This window comes from Pistacia vera, unplaced genomic scaffold (genome assembly GCF_008641045.1).
Source record: "Pistacia vera cultivar Batoury unplaced genomic scaffold, PisVer_v2 Contig178, whole genome shotgun sequence".
Taxonomy (NCBI): domain Eukaryota; kingdom Viridiplantae; phylum Streptophyta; class Magnoliopsida; order Sapindales; family Anacardiaceae; genus Pistacia; species Pistacia vera.
In genome coordinates this window covers 511,940-532,222 of record NW_022195877.1, presented here as the reverse complement: position 1 = coordinate 532,222, position 20,283 = coordinate 511,940, and the positions used below count along the sequence as shown (strand labels likewise).

At 35.3% G+C, this 20,283-nt stretch overlaps 2 protein-coding genes, 1 long non-coding RNA gene and 1 other non-coding gene across 4 annotated transcripts; 1 reads left to right on the top strand and 3 right to left on the bottom strand.

Annotated features, from left to right (window-relative positions):
• Window positions 1-2,812: 2,812 nt before the first annotated feature.
• LOC116126266 lies at window positions 2,813-3,511 on the bottom strand. Its single transcript, XR_004127451.1, has 2 exons — window positions 3,233-3,511; window positions 2,813-3,132 (listed from the first exon to the last, which is right to left on the bottom strand). It is a non-coding gene; the product is annotated as an uncharacterized LOC116126266 (long non-coding RNA).
• A 2,708-nt stretch (window positions 3,512-6,219) lies between these two features.
• LOC116126257 (probable proteasome inhibitor) lies at window positions 6,220-9,683 on the bottom strand. The gene is made up of 9 exons (XM_031411955.1): window positions 9,405-9,683; window positions 9,121-9,292; window positions 8,905-9,033; window positions 8,165-8,254; window positions 7,133-7,207; window positions 7,002-7,036; window positions 6,839-6,905; window positions 6,676-6,753; window positions 6,220-6,502 (listed from the first exon to the last, which is right to left on the bottom strand). Exons 1-9 carry the CDS (start codon window positions 9,571-9,573, stop codon window positions 6,430-6,432), a joined length of 888 nt encoding a protein of 295 aa, XP_031267815.1. The 5' UTR covers window positions 9,574-9,683; the 3' UTR covers window positions 6,220-6,429.
• Window positions 9,684-14,604: 4,921 nt separating this feature from the next.
• TRNAG-GCC lies at window positions 14,605-14,675 on the bottom strand. The gene has a single exon. It is a non-coding gene; the product is annotated as a tRNA-Gly (tRNA).
• A 102-nt stretch (window positions 14,676-14,777) lies between these two features.
• LOC116126264 lies at window positions 14,778-15,904 on the top strand. Its single transcript, XM_031411962.1, has one exon. The coding sequence runs from the start codon at window positions 14,871-14,873 to the stop codon at window positions 15,600-15,602; it is 732 nt and encodes a 243-aa protein (XP_031267822.1). The 5' UTR covers window positions 14,778-14,870; the 3' UTR covers window positions 15,603-15,904.
• The last annotated feature ends 4,379 nt before the right edge of the window (window positions 15,905-20,283 follow it).

Genomic DNA, 20,283 nt, shown 5'->3' with positions numbered 1-20,283 from the left:
GATAAACTCGAAATGGGGCCACTTAATTAAATCTAATTAGAAATAATTTTGGCAGATTTGGGAAGAGATGTGGCGATCGAGAGTAGCAATCACAAAACGGTAGATCAATCCATGGATAAGACCAAAGAGACAAACTAATTATATGATAGTTACACCCCATGTGCCTAGTTGCACCAAACTCTCGTTCGTTTTTAATTCAATCTAACATCAAAATTTATAGTTAGAGTTAAATACATTTTGGTCCTTAAGGTTTTGGTCTAAGTTACAATAAAGTCCAAATAGTCATACTTAGCTCTAGGGGTGAGCAAATTTTTAGGGTAATACCAAAACCGACGAGTACCTGGAGTGTCAGTTCCGGCTCTTATCTAGAATCGACCCTGTGAGGGTCGGTTTCAATTCCAAACTGGTTGAAACCGGTACTATGCTTGTTTGGGTCCAGTTCCACCAATTTAGGAACCAAACCTGGACCTAGGAATCAGGATCGGAATCGGACTTGAGGTGGAATCAGCGGGTACTTGGGGTGTATTTGTACTTCTTGTAAATAGTTGGGTGTCTTTGTAATTTTCATAAGGTATATTTGAAAATATTGTAAACATGAGGGGTGTATAAATTTTGTGTGAACAATACCTGAACCCAGATCCGACCGAGTCTAGGACCGGTTCCAAGGGATTGGGCCAGGTGCCTAGACCCACTCACTCATTATTCAAGACTAATTAGCTCCTTGAAAGGTAGTGACTTTTTAATTTTTTCAAGTAAATCTAAAATGTCCCTAATCTTTTCTTATGTAAATGAAATTAAAAATTGATAGCATTATTAAAAAAAAATAGACAGTTGCTTACTGTTAGAACAATCCCATTAATTATAAGAAATATAAAAAAAATTAACAGATTAAGGGTGTTTTAGACATTTACATTTTTTTTTTTTTTTTTTTCAAAAAGTGATACTGACAGCCATTGCCATTTGCCAATGACCCAAATGTTACTTTCAGATTCTATAGGACCTTAAGTTATTCAGACTATACCTCAGGCACCAAAATGATTTAAGTCTTAAATATAATAATCAAGTTAATAATATTAATGGAGAAATACTAAGGAATTAAGATGCTGTCGACATGAAATCACATTCATTAATTGCAGAGCAGGACTAATCAAAATTCAAAAGAACAGGTGAAGACAAATTTGACTTTAAACTTCTACTTTTTATAATCCAACAAAATAGAACATGAAAGATGATGCAAATTGCGACAAGTTTCAGCCATAACCTTTACTTATCAACATTTCTGTGAATGTTAAAAGTGCCAAAATATGCCGACTTCCATTGTTTTTATTCCAAAAATAGTCATTTGTATTTCCTTAATTGTTTAGGGATAATTTGGGAATTCATTCAATTTGCAAATTTATACTTGAAGAAAAATGGAACCTCTCCCTTCCTTTAACATTTTTTTTTTTAATTTTGTTTTTATGTAAGATAAACAAAAAAAAGGGTCAAATTTATATGGAAAAGCAGGAAATTATTAACTCCTGAATATGACACAAAAGGTCCGCAGCCCAATGGGTTATGCCAGCCCAGTTCCTGCCCGAGTCCAACAAAAATTTTATGGTCACAACTCTCAAGGCTTTCAAATCATGAGTAATGCTATACTTAAAATCTCTCCTCACCAATTTTTTCTCATAATCTCTTATAACTGGTCAGTAATAATTTATCACCTAAGATTTAGATAAGACCCATTACGAGCTGACCTATTATGAGCTGTCATGTCGGGTTTATAGGAGGAAGTTTGTAAGTGTAGCATTTTCTATAAAAAAAACAAAGTCTTGCCTTTGGAGTTGGTAACAGTAACAGGGAACTGGGCAAGGGTTATATTTCATTTTCTTGCAGTGATATCGCTAAAGTATTAAAAAATCTTCTATATAATTATCACAAACCCTTTTAAAAATTATCAACCATTTTGTCACAAAATTATGAAAATCCCTCTTATAAGGAGTATTTAATATTTTCTGAGTTTAATATTAAACTATCTCACAGGACAGAAAAATGAAATAAATCCAATTGAAAAAATCAAAATGCTTTTCCTTTAACATTTATTTTCTTGAACAAAGTAGAAGAAAAGAATAGCTATAGAAATGATGGAACTTTTAGCTACCAGAGTTTTTATCCGTCCAGTAGTTTCAGAGTCCCAGGGTTAGTTGAGATGCGCATAAACAAATTCAGATACCTCCGGTCAAAAAAAAAAGAAATGATGGAACTTTCAAAGAAAGTAGACTTTCTGAAACTCAAGATTTCAATAGTTATTTATTTTGGGTGTTAAGGAGAGGTGAAAGCGTTTGATTGACTGATCAACTCAAGCCTCTTAAGTCATTGACATTTAATAATACTAATTAGAATACAAGAAAGGCTTATGATAGGTTGAATTTTCATCCAAGGCTACTACTAAATTATAACGAAGCTTCTTTGTAAAAAGTTGCTGGGTCAATGACTGATATTAATACAAAGGAGTATAAGGTTCCAATCGAGAAGAATAACCATGAAAGTTTCAGCTTAGAAACCAAGTGAACCAGTCTTCATCATCGATTCAAAATAACTAAACCAATATCTTTTAACAAAACTTCTTGAACTTGCAGAAGTTTCTAGCCATCAAAATCTCATACGTAGAAATGGGATTAATTCAAGTTACAAACTGAGTTACTTAAATTACTTCAATAACTGATTATTATTCACTTAATTGGTTTTACTTCAGGGTTTCTAAACATAAAAGCATCTGTCATCTGAACTGAAGTGGAAGCTACACCTTGAACTGAATTTCATGTTATAATTGTAGCTAAGAGATTTGAGTTTTATCATAATTGATGTGGATGTGTACAAACCAGAGAAGCCAAAATAAAAACAGTTTATAACCAACAAGCTAGTCTCTTGAACTGATTTAATTAAACCACTCAATTTCAGTATATATAGATATGTACAAACCATATGCAAAAAGTTTAACTAGCTAGAAACAGTAGTGTCTCTATTGTAACTTCCATGGCAGACATTGAAGCTTTGAACAGGGCTCAGTCCAAGTACTTGAGCATTCATTTCCACTCACATCACAACACTTGCAAGCAATTCCAAGCGTTTCAAATATCTTCGTGTATCCTACAATTCACAGACATACATAACATAAGAAACTATAAAACCAAGAATCACAAATTGAATTGAGATAAATAAGCAAATTAAAGGCCGTAATATTTCTTACTCTGTTGAGGTTGGATGGACAGTGGCCTTGCTTCTGCAACTCTTGGTCTATGGGACATCGAAAAACTCATAATTATCAGAATCAGAAATAGACAAGGCTTAGAAATACCCATGATTCAACAGAGAGCACTTCAGACAAAAGTTTTTATCTTCAAATATTTGAAGGTAAACTAACCCAGATAAGACTAGCACTGGTTTTGAACTTTGGAGTATCAGAAATAAGGTAAGATGATAAGTTATATGAAAACAATAGGCAATTATTTTTAAAAGGGATGGTTTTGGTTGGTTCAAAGAAAAAGTTAATTAACAATTAATTAATCAAGAAGGGTGGTGGCTGTTTCTGTTTGAATTCGTGCAAATTAGATTCAAGTGATTAATGAGTTTCTAGAACTAATTGAAATGGACGTGCCACACGTTTCCAAGTTACTTACGTTTCTATGGTGAAGAAATTCAGAGGAAGCTTCACGGGGACCTACCCTGTTTGTCTCTTTATAAACCATGAAAGAAAATAATACATGGGATGTCTTACTCTTGGCTTTATTGGATTTGATTTTAGGGGAGTTTCACACTTTGAGTTTGATATTTATTGTGCCATCTGACACACTATGAAATCAGTATTTTGTGCACTAGAAATTGCTCCATGTAGGTTCAAGACTTTTTTGAGTCATATATTCTGTCTTTATGTATCTGGCGTCTAGTGTTGAAATTTTGCAATAACTATTTACCCTTTTTCTCTTTTTCTTGCGCTGTAAATGCTCAAGAAATTACCTATCACCATGACCATAAATTTGTCAAACGTTAAAGAACTGTGTGTTGACTTCAACTTATGCATTAAAATATTTCAAGGAAACTGTAGAATGCAACTCTTTTTGGGTTTTTCTTGCTGTTTAGGTGATGAGAAACAATTTGTGTATGACTGTTACTCATTCAAATTTTAAAAATGGATTAATATGAGGGGAAGATTAAAAAGAGGAGCCGCAATTGTTGATTATTTCTTTCACTATACAATTAACTACTACTACTCTCTCTGGATAATTGAAACAGATTTAAAAAATGTATAAAACAATTAGTAAATGTTAACAGTTGTTTTGGTGGTTGAACGGTCCGACCAAATCAAGAACAAAGGATCTTCTAAGTCTTGTCTTATTTATATTTTTTAATTTCTTCTCATCTTCTCGCAGTAGTTTCATGTAAACTAAAATTCCAAAGGATCTTCTAAGTCTTATTTGTGTTATTATAATTTCTTCTATCTTCAGGTAGAGGTGGCGATGGACCGTGCTGTACCTAAAAATTCAAGGTCTATCGTGCCGTGGGTCGTGCCGTACCAAGACTCACACAGTTTTGTGTTTTGTCGTGCCATGTCGGCCCACGAAATTTGAAGGCCCACGAAATTTGAAGGCCCACGGCATGGCTCGTTATATATCGTATTGTGCCTTGGGCCAGTCCACGTGCTTTGTGAAAATATTTTAGTTTAATATTTAAAAATTATGGTAATTTTGATTTATTATTAATAATTATTATAAAAATATTTTATATATTATATTTAGTGATATTTTGTATTTATATTAATTAAAAATATATAATCACTATGAAATATAATAAAATAATAAGACATTGAAATATTAATTAAATTTCAATAATTTTTTATTATTTATAAGTTATAATTATAAATTACAAATACAAACGTGAAAATCAAGATTGAGAATTAGTATACATCTTCATTTTCATTAATTTCTAAATTCTTAAAATCTTCAAATATATCTTCATTAATACAATTTTGAAGCTTGAAATCTATCGTCACCAAATCTTTCATACACATAATGGCTTCAATAACACTATTTTAAGTTTAAAATAGTCGTTACAAATCACCCCCCGTCCCCCCCTCCCCCCGGGCGGGGTGCAGGGGGGTAATAGCTATTTTAAAATAGTCGTTACCCCCTTGCAGAGGGGGGTAACGATTATTTTAAAAAATAGCTATTAATTTTATTTTTTTCATGTGGTGTCAGTCTATAAACTTTTTTTAAGGCCTACGGCATGACTTACATCTTTTTATGTTGTATCATGCCGTGTTTTTTTTGTGCTGGACCGTGATGTGCCATGGGCCAGTACAGCCCACCGCCGGCTCCTCCGGCACTAATTTCATGTCAAAAAGGAAACAGACAAACATAAATCGTGGGCGGCAGGATAGAACTTGCGCGTGCAGAGCCCACAAGATTTCTAGTCATGCCCGTTAGCCAATTATATTTACGTTAAAGAATTTTGACTTTTTTGTACTCTAATTAATTTTGCACCTGTTTAGAGCCGGAATGGAAATTATAGATTATCTTCAAAGTTTTTGCTCCCTTAGTTAACTATTTTATGTTTTTTATAATAGTATTTTTTTAAGAAAAAAAAAAAAAGAAAACTTGAGTTATTTTTATGACAAAAAGGCAATTATTAATATTTTGAGAGTTAAATTTTAAGAATATTAAAACAGATACATTTTTAGATTTTTATGATAGAATAGTAAGATAGAATAGAATAATAATAGTGAACTAAAAAGGTCTTTTATTATTATTATTTTAGTACTGGTACATAATTATTATATGATACTATTGTTAACAAATTGAGAATGGTACATATTAAGCAAATCCTACCAAAATTAACCAGTATTGAGTAACTTGATCGTAACAAAAAAAAAAAAAAAGATTTTATGAGCTATTGAGTTCAAATCTCCCTATACACTAATAAGGATTATCATTATGACTCTTACCCATGCACTAATAAGCATTATCATTAGGACTCGTACCCAGTCAATAATTTAAAAACTCCACTGATTAGTTGAGATACAGTTAAATTGACCTAAACACCCTTGATGATAAAATAATAATTAAAAAAAAAAACCCTTACGAAAATTGCGTTGGAACTCGTAAGTTTAGTCTAATGCCCAATACCAATGGGCCGGCAACAGGTTCACTGAAGTTATTGGTTTTTAAACATTTCCAATTTTTCTTTTACTTTCAAGTGAAAATATCATAATACACAACTTAAACCTCTTCAAACTATTTATATATATAAACTAAAAGCTTACAACATGTTTCCAGTCTCACCCGAACAAAATAAATAGGAAAAAATTCCAAGGAAGTATAAACTGGAAATCATGTATTTAATTCTAACTCTAGTAAACATTATTGACGACACTCTTTAATAGGGAAATCCCTAAATAAAATCCGAACCACCAGGGAAGTGCTCCAGGTCTGGATGATTCCCACCACCGGGCCTTCGAGGGTTCCTACAAGAGAACGAAAGCAGAAAATGTCAAATTTCCAACGTTTGGTTAATGAGGGCATGTCTCTGTTCCGATACTCAAAGACTTGATAGAATAATCCTCAAAACTTTAAAGATAAAAAAAAAAACAATTTGAGAACTACCATTATAACATAAGTTCAATTCTATCTAATGTACCTTGCAAATCTGTTGGGCTCAAAGCCCGGAACACCTGGTGGGCCATAGGGATCAAAACGAGCACCTGGAGGAACACCCCTGCAACAAAACCAAAAATCGAAAAATAATTAGACCCTAAGCATAAGCGAAAGATATGAAATAGAGATATTTTTAAATAACCCACGGTTGTCCTCCGAAGAAGCCAGGCTCTCCACCAATTCCTCCACCAAACCAGCGAGGATCATCTGGTCCTGTATCCAGTATCCACATATTCAAAGTCAATAAATTGGAGAGGTTATGATGAACTTATGTGCAAAAAACTCACAAATTTGACTGGTTTTACAAACCTATAAGCATGCTGCCACCGCTGCCAGGATCCCTTCTGAAGGTAGTTAAAACAGATACATAGTTATGACACAACTGTATTGAAATAGAAATGACCAGCAAAACAAGCAATTGATTTGGCATAGTTCAGTACCTTGGGTACATTCCAGCACCAGAACCAGGAAAAAGATCACTAACACCACCTGGATTAACAGGAGGAAGCACGACTCTACAAGCAAGCCACAAAACACTAAGTTAGGGGGATCCTACATTAGGGGCTAGTTGAAGGATAAACTACCCAAGAAAACAAGGATGAGTCATCCATATAACAGAAACATGATTACTCAATTCCAATCTGTAGAAAACAATCATCTGGAAATATGATAAGGTGACAAAATAAGCACTTATTGTGATACAACCAATGGTGCAACCTCTTTTTTTAAGGGGTTTCAATGAACTTAATGAAAAAGAATACATATGCCATGACAAAATACCAGGCAAACAAAATAACAACTTGAAAAGCTCATTCTGAACATGGAATGCCAAAGTTCCTAAACAGTAAGGTAATCGACTTTCCACTTCATAGACTAAACAGCAGATTGATTTAGTTTAGTGGGTCAATCTTGAATATCATTAGCACTTGGTACTTGTGCAAAGGAGTAAGAAGCACAACTGTGACTGCCTCTCCAGAACATAATGACCAAATTACAAACAAGTATTGGAAACTTTATCTCTAGAAAGCAGAAAAGAAACAAATTGATGAAATAAGCATAACATCTCTATCCAAGTTTGATATATGAAAGTTTTATTGGTTACTATAAAGGGCGTGAACTGGCCAAATGCAATCGTAGGGCTAGGCACCTAATAAGTCCACAGCCTGAGGTCATAGAGATTGGCAATATGCCTGGACAAAATAGTAAACAAAACTTATGACCACTCATCCCATGCCAGTCTATCATCTATTGCCTATTGCCATAATAGCTTCACTTACATCAACAACTACGTTTTCACAATCTTAGACAAAAGAATTGGATGCATCAATAATTCTAGTATTACATGGTCCAGATGTGCAACTATGAAAATACATGGATTAAGTAAACTTATGACCTTCCACAATTATTTATAGAAAAAGTGGCAGAAAAAAAGTAATTAAAAAAAGGGAAAGAAAAGAAATGAAAAAGTTTACCCTGAAGGATGAGGTTGAGGGCCCGTAGGCTCATAAATTCCAACACCATGATCATTTATATTACGCCTTGACCCCTCGCCAGTTACCAAACTGCAAAGCACAAGATCAAAATCAGTGAAATGCTAATAATGGAAAGCATCCTTGCTATGCATCTCTAGACTCTGGGTAGTTTTAACAGTCAAAATGAACCAGACAACAGCTCCAATCTTCAAAAAAACATAATTCTTATTCAACTTAATAGTCCACTTTGTAAACTAAAATGCATACTAAAGCTTTGATGAAAAGGCTACATTCACGACAAAGAAACATTTTCTCCAAAATTGATGGAGCTTTGCCCAACACATACTACACTGAATATCCATCTATTCCTTTGTCTAATATTTAAGTTCAACAGCACACCCACAAAAATTTTATTTCTTTATAAGTAGTACAAACATATAATGCATATGAAGGTGGTCAAATAAATTGGTCAATCCAGAACAGGCAAGCAATCCGTACTCTATTCTTTATCATAAATAAAGTCAAGAAGAACAAGAATTGAACATAAACAATGAAGAATATTTGTATACTATCATAGTCACAACATGGCTTAAATGCATTTAGTTTTTCATTCTCAAATATAAGCTACAACAACATTAACACTTACTGAAATCATCATGCTTCAGCATCGACCAAGACAGATACAAACTTAATCAAAAGTAACGGACCCTAACTAATTCAAAGCATGAAACAGTAATTACCTTGATAGTTTCGGAGAACCATTTAATTTACTCAAAATCTCAGTATCTAAAAACTTAACAAGCTTATCCAAATTCTTGAACTGCCCAGAGTAATTCGCGGTGCCGTCTTCCTCAACGTATTGCCCAACACTACCACCGACACCATAAATTAAAGATAAACAAGTGAAAAAAATAAAAATTGAATTAGTTACAAATCAAGAGCGACAAGAATCGTACTCAATTTCGAGATGTACGGGTTCAGACGCCCCTTGAGCCAAGGCGTCCACGACCAGTATGTTGCCCATCACGAGACACTTCACCAGCACTTTCTTTGAACCGTTCTCAGGGTTTATATACACAAACGCGTAATTATCTTCCAGGTCGTTCCATTGATCAAGTCCCACCTCATCTAAGCAACCAAACATAAGAATGCACTCAGTAAAAAGAAACGAAAAAAGAAAATGATTGATTAAAAATTAACAATTAACAATTAACAATTTAAAGATGAGATGAGTGATAACCAGTGGAGGGAGAGGAGAAGGAAGCATCAGCGGAAGAGCCGGTGGCGGTTAACACATGTCCCGAGGCGAGAAAAGAAGCGTGAACTAAGAAGGCAAGTTTATCGTGATTGTTTCTAAAGGTTGGCCTGGCGGCCCTAATCACGGCCATCACAGATTTCTCGTCGACCATAGCTGGCTGTTTGGATGATTCGGTTTCGGTTTGATTCTGGTTGGTTTTAGAGAGTACGAGGGAATTCTTTTGAGAAATCAAAAGACGGTGAGAGATATGGCGGTTCCGTTTGCTTTATGGCCTCACCTGGCTAGTCAAGCTGGCTTTTACAGCAAGAAAGCACAAGTTATTTTAATTAATAAACAACCTTTTCCCACCCAAGGTTTGCCTTAATGACACTTTCCCACCCAAAGATAATATTACGTTACTATCCAAAGGCGAATCCAACCAATTTTGACGGCAAAATTTCTCTCCGTTACCTCCGGTCCCTTCTCTACAAAACCCCTCTCACTCTGGCATCTGATTTCTCACTGATCGTCGACCATCGCCAAACTAAGGTTTCCTATTCTTATTTGATTTCTAGCGACGAATATTCAATCGGTCACCGTAATTTGATCCACTGGCCTCCACTCTGAAAAAACCTTCTTACCCTAGCTCCTGGTAACTCACCAAACATCGGTTGAGAAAGTGAAGCAGTAGCGGATCCAGGAATTTCTTTTAGGGTGGGCCAAAATAAAAATTTATTATACATTACTATTTTTATCCATTAATATTTTTGTTAGGGTGGGCCAAAATATATAAATTATACATATTAATATAAAAAAAAAATTGAGGAAGTGGCTGGATCCGCCACTGAAATGAAGTGTGTTTAGGGTATTAACAGAATATAAATGTGGGTGAAAAAGTGGTATTTTAAAACTTTTTGCGTGGAAAAGTTGTAAGGCAAACCTTGGGTGGGAAAAGTTTACTCTAAAATTAATAGCAAATTAAGTGCATCCTTGTATTAAATTGCAAATATTCCAATTAAATTACTAATATGACAATAAAATCCAGCCCATTCGATGAAGGGCCCAAGATGAGGCCCGCTATACCCTTCTGGCCGTAAAGATTGATTTATTTCTAAAGTTGATAAAAAATAAATTGCAATTTATGACAAAATTGTCCAGTAATTGAAGACAAAAATTTTAAATTTTTAGTAGAAATAATTATATCTAATTTATGATATAAATTCTTTACAGTTTAAAACATAGTAGTGGCAAACTCATGGGTGTAACCAAAAGTGTATAATTACAACAATCAAAATTTAAGCATTAAACTGATTATTATCTGCCTTGTGTCTTCCAGTGGCTCTTATGTAACAGAAAACTGCTACTAAAAAGGTGGTAGCTAGTCCTCCAAGAATCACACCACCTCCAGCAACTGACTTGTCAACGGAATGGTGATTGTTCTTCAGATGGATCTCCTGTCCTTCAACTCTCAAGTTCTCTTCCTTGTTTGATTCATTTGAAGCTTTTTTATCAGAAGAATTCCCACTTTCTTTTGCCGCTTCGGGTGTTTCAGATGGGCTGAAACCTGCTTCCGATTGGTGCTTTCCAAGTTTCCGTATTGAAGGTGTTTGGCTGCTCGATGGACTCTGTGCCGGTGGATTTGAGTGGAGAATGTGTTGGGTATTTTCAGTAGCCATGGCTAGACCAAGAAAAGCACAGGCTAAGATGGAGCAAAGAAGAAAAACTTGAGCCATTCTTTGAATTTTTGTGTGCTGCAGAAGGTTAAGTTTTTCTTTTTTTCAAGCAGTAGAGGTAAGAGGCTGATTTGAGGGGCCATATATAGGGAGATTTCTGCATTAAAAAGGAGATCCTCCAATCGTGTGGATTTGATGGAAATTTCCATCTGGTGGATTTCATTATTAATATAATTAATAGATTAATTTGGGGTTAATGGGGTTGTCTGTTGAATGGGGGAAAGTGCAGAAGATACAATTGGAATCTTTATTCTTTAGAATATTAGAATACTTAGAATACAACTAAGATCTAAACTAAGGAACAAGATCTCTAATATGTTTATTTGTAAGCTGTAATGCATTTGGATTCAATTATTAGTAGGTTACAGAAGAAAAAATTAATTAATTAATTAATTTAACACAGGCTCTGCTCCCCATAATTTCTTAATGAGATACAGAAGATGGCAAGAAGTTGCTAAATATGCTTAAAAAAAACTGTTCAGGGTTCCAAGAAAAGTTCAAATTTGTATTGTTCCAGTTAATAAATCATTCATTAACCCTAAAAACGAGAAATTTTGCTAATTAACCGATGCATGCTGTCACTGGAAGGTTTTTTTTTTTTTAAAAAATTTATGACAGGAGGTGCTCGGACATCTCAACTAATCCCCTGAGACCTTGAAATCATTTGTCGGATAAGAGTTTCAGTGGCTACCCTATTAGTAATAGAGGAGAGACTTTTTTTTTTTTTTTTTTAATGACCGAGAGTGTCCGAACCAGTTTACATGCACTTCAACTAATCTGTCACGACCCTAGAACTATCGGCCAGGTAAACGCTCTAATGATTACCCCTATTAGCAACTGAGAAAGGGACCTCTTGAGTAATACATTCAAGAATTCTTATTTAATCACTCAATCACTCAGAAGTATTTCCTATCATTAAAAGTTGAATAGAGTAACTAGTAAAAGTCACGGATGAAATTTTTTAATACTATTTGTCTTTAGATGCAGGCAAATCATGGCAACTTTGCTGGTTAATTTGAGGATCGCCCTACTTCTGTCTAGGGTACATTAGAACAAATGTAATTCTAAAATAATTGTTTCCTAAATTATAATTCAAGAATGAAACAAGAAGAAAACATGTTTCCCCTTTGATTTACACCAAAACCTTTTTCCATTTCTCTTGTCTTTTACTCATCTATGTTCATGAATTGGTCTCCAATAGTTATTGAAAGCACAAAAGGAACATAGTTAAACAAAGTTTCATCAAAGCGTGGTGCTGAATTAGAGAATCTTAAGAAGAATTTCTTGTCTGTAAATTATCATTAGGCACTGGTTTTCTGATGCTTGTTTGTTTGATAACCGTAGACTGATACCTCAGAATGGTTGGGTCTATGATATGGAAGTTGCATAATAGGATTCATGAGGAATATATGTATGTCTGCAGGAGAGTATCATTTGAGAAGAGTATGAATTGTAGGTATATCATTCGTTAAGGTCAATGCGAATTGGGGCCATCTTGGAATTTGTCCTCTACATTTGCGGAAGAGTGTCCTGGAAACTTGAGACACGAGGTGTGAAGAAGGTAATTTATAATGTGGCAAGACCTGAAAAAACTAATGTGGTTTGCCTTTGTATATGGGAACAGTGAAGGTTTTTGACACCTTGGAGTGAAGAGTCCGATGGCAGAGTCTCAATATATTATGAAGGGCTCTGTTTCTGTCAGTTACTGTCTCTGCATTATGGGAATTTGATTGCGCTGGGGAGTTGATTCATAATTCAACAACAATTGTTTACTGGTGAATAGTGATTCTGTGCCAGCTCAAATTTGTTGATGGTCAAACCCAGTAGGGTAACATGTTGGGGGAGATGCACGTGCAGTAGCTAACCAGTTACAACCCCGGAGCAGGCCTAGTTGGGTTTAATTTACTGAATCCGATGAATCTGCATTTTCATCCACCAATTTTCAGATTTTTGTTAGCATTTTGTTGAGTAATTGATGTTATACATATATTCCGTATTGCAAGTCAAGTTTAAAGATTGAAGGCAGAATCGCTGAAAGTTCTTTTTATTTGGACATGGAAATTAATTGAATATTTCTCATTTCTGCCTTGTAAATGTCAAACATTTCTTCTTATTTTGCTTGCTCTGTTCTCATGTTTAGAAGAAAATTCGCCATTAAATGTGAATAATATGGTAATGGAACAATTTCAATAACCAAAACTAAAACAGCTTTTGCTAAATATTCACAGAGGTTCCCCAACAAATATGGCTACATTGCAGCCAAAGACAGTTTTATATCAGAGGTACAAACTACTACTCAAATGGAGAGTATCATAATTCATAAATTGTATTACATTATGCATGAGATTTCAGAGAATAATACTGCTCCTACTGTAAAAATTCTCAATGGCACGTTTAAACTCTGTTTTATTTATTAAAATTGTTCAATTAACATATAATTGCGAATTATCTTCGAAACTTGGGAACAGAGCTAACAGAACAAGAAGAAATCCTTGGTACCAAAATCTATACTTCATTGATAATATGTACTAACACACCTTCAATCTTGGCCCTCAATGTGAAAATTCTCATTAGATTCACATTATGTCAGGCAGTATGATCTTTTCCTCAGGGCAATAACTATTAAATTTGTTCATACTTTTAAAAGAGGCTTTTATTAGATTTAGTTGATAAATTTGTTCATACTTTTAAAAGTTCCTTGTTCCTCCATGAATCCTTCATTTGCAGTTACAGAAAAGCCCAAAAAGATGAAGCTGATAAATCATGAAATCCAACCCCCCCCCAAACAAAAAAAAAAAGAAAAAAATTTTGAAGAAGCAGGTAAAACATGACATTACAAAAAAACCGAAGAGAAAAAGCTGATGAAAATTTACCAAAAAACCTATAGAGAAGCTGACGGAATTACAGAAAAACCCAAAGAGAAGAAGCTGACCAAAATCGAAATTAAGTGAAAAAAAAAAAAAAAAAGAAGCTGATAAAACATGTAATTACAAGTAAAGCCAAAGAGAAGTAGCTGAGAAAACATGTAATTACAAAATACCCAACGAGAAGAAGCTGACAAAACATGAATTACAAAACAAACCAGAGAGAAGAAGCTGATAATAAAACATGGTAATATTACAAAAGCAACCCAAAGAGAAGAAGATGATAAAACATGGTAAAATTACAAAAGCAACCTAAATAGAAGAAGATGATAAAACACAGTGAAATTACAAAAAAGCCCAAAGAGTAGAAGCCGATAAACATTGTGAAACTACAAAACAACCCTTTAAAGAGTAGAACTCTCTGTAGAAGCTGATAAAACATGGTGAAATTACGAAAACCCGACGAGTAGAAGCCGATAAAAGATTTGACATTACATAATTACAACATAGCCAACGAGTAGAAGCTGATAAAACATGGGGAATTTACAAAATACCCAACGAGTAGAACCTAAAAAAAAATCGAAATTACAAAAATATCCAAAAAGATGCACCAGCCGGGAATCGAACCCGGGTCTGTACCGTGGCAGGGTACTATTCTACCACTAGACCACTGGTGCTTGCTTTCGAAGGAAAGACATCATTATTATTAAAGACTATTACTTGACAGTCCACATATCCGTAACTCTTTTTGCAGCCACAAGCTCTTCTCCTCTCTTTCCACTTCCCTGCAAAATCTGGTTCTCATTAAGCAGATTGATTAATCTGTTGAAAATCAAACCCACAATCTCCGCCTTCACTTCACTAAAATTTTCATGTCTTCAATCTTGCAAATGTCTCTTTCACTCACAACCCCACCTCTATCTCACTCTCAAAACCTCTCCTTCTCAAAAACACTAACATCTCCAATCCCACTCTTCCTCCGCACCAAACTCTCCAACCTCTCCCTTCACCACCACCACCAAAAATCAACTATAATCCGAATGGGAGGCGGGCCCAGAACTTACCCAGGTGGGGTCTCCAAGTGGCAGTGGAAACGCATGCAAGCCAAGAAAGCCAAACAGCTCCTCAAGGCCCGACTCTCCCGCGAGAGGCAAATATACGAAATGCGGAAGAGAGCCGAACTCAAAGCCGCCGTTTCGGAACTCGAACGGCCTTGGGAAGTCGTTGAAAAAGCCCCCACGCTTTTTTCGGTCACCGCCGATGAACAAGTCAAAGTCTTGGCCGACCGGTTTCAGAGACCCGGTGGGTTTGACCTCTGGACCGAAAAGGATGGGCCCCAGTTGTTTGAGACCCCTGATGGCTTACCCTCTGCCAGGTTTTTTCCCAAAGGAGTTGTTCATAGTGTGAAACCGTACGGACTTATTGCTTCAGAGAGGAGTCAACTAGAGAGTGAAGAAGATGAGAACAAATTTGATTCTGAAGAGTTGGATTCTGTGGAGGTAACGAGCAGAAATAGTTCTGGTGAAAATGGTAGAAATTTCAGGAGGAAAGGGAAGAGGAGGAGGTTTAATATGGCTAAGAATTCTGACTCAAGACGAGATTGAATTACTAGTTTTTGGTAATGTTTTTCAATCTTCTTGATAATGGATTTGTTTTGTTGCATATCAAAGATGTATACGGATGAATGATTTGTATATCCAGACTTTCATTAGCTCATGTTGTAATTAATTAATAAGTTCTGAATAGTTCTTATGGACTTGCTTTTACATGGTGTAGTTAGTTAATTTTACTAGCAATTTCTGGGAGATATGTTTCAACTTTGTTGCTTGGTTACAATAATATGGGGTGGAGTGTACCAATAGTGTTTAAGCTATGTCCGGGTGTGTGTTGGAAAAAATTGATGGTTCTTTTACATTTAAAGAACATGCATTTAAACTCATAAGTATTGCTGCTACTTGATTTTGTTAAACTTATGTGGATTCATGTGGTTGACGTTGATATATCATACCAGTTGCGTCACGGATAGTGAGTTGTATACAAATGTAGAAACTGGCAGCGATTTAACATATGATGCTTGATCCCAAGTGGAAACTAATTTGATTTCTGTTTGGACTAGTTTGATATCATTTTTTCTACAGCAGTGTTTACTTATGGGTTGGCAGAAGAAACTATTCTTGTTGACCTGGTTCTGAACTGTTTGAATTCAGGGTCATTCATGCTTGGTCATGACATTTGAACATGTTGATATAGGAGTAAAATCATCCTCTAGTGACTGAGTTTTATCTAAAGTAGCTTATGGTGAGTAATAGATAAGCTGCATATTGGAATGAAAAATTGTCTAATAGTTTGAAAACTGAAGGAAGGGTTCATAGAAAATTCTAGATTTTGCCATTCCATGGCTAATCGAATCTCTGTTTGTTCATTCATTTTTGGATGATGGTCCATATGATATTACCTAGAGAGGGCTGTGCAAAGATTTCAAATGCAGGGGGCTGATATGCTCTTTCTTTGTTAATGGCGCAAGGTAAAGATTTTTTGAGGAATTTCTTGAACTGTAGGGCATATGGGTAGTTAGGATGCCTTAGATAAATGGAAGAGATGGAAAATAATACAGCCACCGACAGTAGTGCACCGAATGACGTGACAAAATTCTGACCGTTGATTAATTTTAACTTAATATTAATCAATGGTCAAGATTTTGTCATGTCATTCGGTGAACTACCGTCGGTGGCTGTAGCATTACTCGGAAGAGATTGTCTTAGTTGTGTCAGAGATTAAGGTTGTGAACATCGAAAGTTTTGCAGGGTTGGCAGTTGAGTGTTTATGTTGTTGGGTAACAGAATAACTTCTTGAAGAGGTTTTTTTCGTCTTTGTTGTTAGAGATAATAAACAATGACACAGTACCTTTGCTTGGTTCGTTCCTTGAGGATCAATCTTGCTGTATCATATGAGATACTGGTCGGTTGTAAATAGACAAACTTTAGAACATCTGACATATATTCCTCCAAACTTCAGGTGGAGGCTTTGTTATATGGTCAATTAGCCTCAATACTCCTAACTCCAAGATATGCAATTTGGACGGTTCTTTGAGGATATTATTTGTGTGCTGCAGCTATATTGATATTTGTAACTCCAAATAAAATTTGCTAACTTTACTGATTGTGTTTAGATAAACAAGTTTAGAATCGATTGCAGACAATGCTTTAAGTTGTTGCAGGTCTGCAAGCATTCTCAGCATCATTGGAAGCTTCTGTGATTTTGTCAATCTTATTTGCATATGTACAATTATCTGGTGATATATGTGCTTCTTTTGGGCTGTGGTGATCTATGTTTTGCTCTGTCTGAGTGTTTTGAAAGTGGTTCAAACGTGTGAAATGGCCAGCTGAAGGACTTCGACCAAAGAAAATTGGATAAATATCATCAGTCAACATCATTAGATTGAGGTATTTCTGCACTGTATATATTAGAGCAGTATACTGCTGTTAGTCAGCTTAGTTAGTTTACTGTTAATTGTTTCTTAGCATGGTTACAAGTTAGTTGAGTGTTAGTTGCATCCAGCTGTGTAACTATAGTTAATAAATTCAGTAACTATGATTAGTAAAGGTTGGTTAATAGCAAAAGTTGTAGTTAAGCTTGTATATAGTTTTGTAACGGAAAATAGAGCAATACAAGTGAGAAAATTCTTTCTCTACGAAAACTCTCCTTTCTTCATTTCGTTTCATGGTATCAGAGTGATGCTTCCGCAACTTGATTTGATCTAAGTACTCCAAATCAATCCTTCGTTTCTTTTTGGAGTAGTGAAAGAAGAGATTTCAGAAATTGAAAGCAATAATGGCAGGTGTCAATGGAGAACCGAATGTAGCAGCAACAGATCCAAATTCATCAAATTCGCCTCTTTATATACATCCATCGAATACTCCAGGTTCGGTGTTAGTCTCAGAACAACTTATTGGGACTGAAAATCATGGAACTTGGAGTAGAGCTATGACAGTATCGTTGCGTGCTAAAAACAAGTTAGGGTTTGTGGATGAAACTTGCAAGAAATCGACATTTGATACTCTTTTACGTGCACAATGGGAAAGGTCCAATTCTTTGGTATTGGCCTGGATTTTCAACACAATATCCAAAGAATTTTCAGCGTAATTGTTTACTCTACAAATGCGTCTCAAGTCTAGCAAGATCTTTAGGAGCAATATCACAAGGTGAATGGTACAAGAATTTTTGGAATTCACAGAGAAGTTGTTAATCTTGTCCAAGGTAAAAACTCTGTGGCAGTGTATTTTAACAAACTGAAATCACTATGGGATGAATTGAATGCTTTAGTAAGCTTGCCACCTCCTGATAGTGCTACAACTTAGGCTTATCATGAACATTTAAACCAGCAAAAATTATTGTAATTCTTGATGGGACTTGATGATTCCTACTTAATTAATGTCACCACTGCCGTCGACGAAATAGGCGTACTTAATTGTGAATCAAGATGAAAGTCAGAAGATACTTGCTGGAATCAACACCAATTCAGAGGTTTCAACTGTACTTTATGCATAGAATAATAAAAAATCACAAAACTAGATTTCGAAGTGCAAAGGAAGAAGCCATATTTTGAGTGTGAGCACTGTCATCTTCTTGGACATAGAAAGGATATCTGTTACAAGATACACGGCTACCTGCAGATTATCAGTTCACAAAAGGAAAAAATGGAGCAAAAGCTAAAGCCAATCAAGTGCAATCTTTACAATTGACCAGTGATTCTAAGTCTGGCACAAATCTTGGAACCATTCTTACAATTGAGCAATATAATCAGCTCTTGCAACTGCTTGGGAAAGAGAGTGTATCAGCTCCAGTGGCAAACTTGTTTCTTTGTATTCATGTCATACTGCCAGTAATTGGATTATAGATTCAGGAGCGACATACCATATGACATATGACTATTTAGGCTTAGATTCTCCTATTGATATAGGCACATCCCATGACACATTGGTAGGACTTCCAAATGGTACCAAAACTAACATACAACATACTGGTTCTGTCAGTTTGGATGAAGGGATTTCTTTAGATAATGTGCTTCATTTACCAGATTTTAAGTACAACTTACTTTCAGTGTCCAAGTTAACTACTTTAAACAATTGTTCAGTTACATTTTATCCTGATTTTTGTTTGATTCAGGACCTTTGGAGTGGGAAGTTGAAAAGGATTGGTAAGCATAAGCAAGGGCTATACTATTTCATGCCTCTTTCAAAGCTGAAAACCAATGTAACCAATTTACAGACAATAAGTGATAATGCCCACAAAACTTATTGTTGTATGCAAAATGTATCTTTTGGTTTACAAACTAATAAAGATTGTATCTCTTTGTCATCATCTACATCTTCTTTGAATAATAATCCAGAAATTTGGCATCATAGGTTAGCGCATGTTCCATATCACATCTTAAAATTAATACATGCTAATCTGTCATCGACACATACACCCTACTGTTCTATATGTCCACTAGCTAAACAAACTAGGATTCCATTTCCCTTGAGTCAATCTACCACTGCTAGTACCTTTGATCTATTGCATATGGATGTTTGGGGTCCACATAAGATACTGTTAGAACCTTTCTGTTTCGTTAAATCCTTTCTGTTATTCCCACCTGCAAAAAACTCACAGGCACTACAATTTCCAATAAACAGATTCACAGTCACAACACATAAACACACTCAACCAAACATTCTGAAATTGTTCAATATCTCTATTAATATTCAAAAGGTAACAGTACAATCTCTCAAGATTAACAAGTACAAGAGTAAGAATGAATAGAAAATGACAAAGCAGATTTCCCAGAACAGAACAAAATAAAAAATAAGAAGTAACGATAATCTGCTGGCTTCGAGGGCCAGTACCTCCCCAACCTAATTCCCCTTTACTTTTTCAATGCCAACAATCTTCTCTGTCAACCCTTTTTACGCCTAACTTTCACTCTAACAGAATTATTCCATTTCCAATCCAAGGATGCCACCTGTCCCTCTAAGGATGCCACATGTCCCATGCTTGTTGAGTAGAAAAAGTGTCATTTTATCCTCTCTGTCCACTCTTTTTCCTTCTACTAAAAACGTGCACTAGCGGGGTCTCATCATTATCCTCCCCAAGGAGAGCCACCTTGTCCCCAAGGTGGAAGAAAGGAAATTGGCTGTCAATGGAGGTGAAATCCTCCCATGTGTTTCTCATATGTGGGTAAGCCTTTCCATTTTATTAAGACTTCCAAAGTACCATTCAAAAGTTTTCGTGTGCGTAAAACCTCCT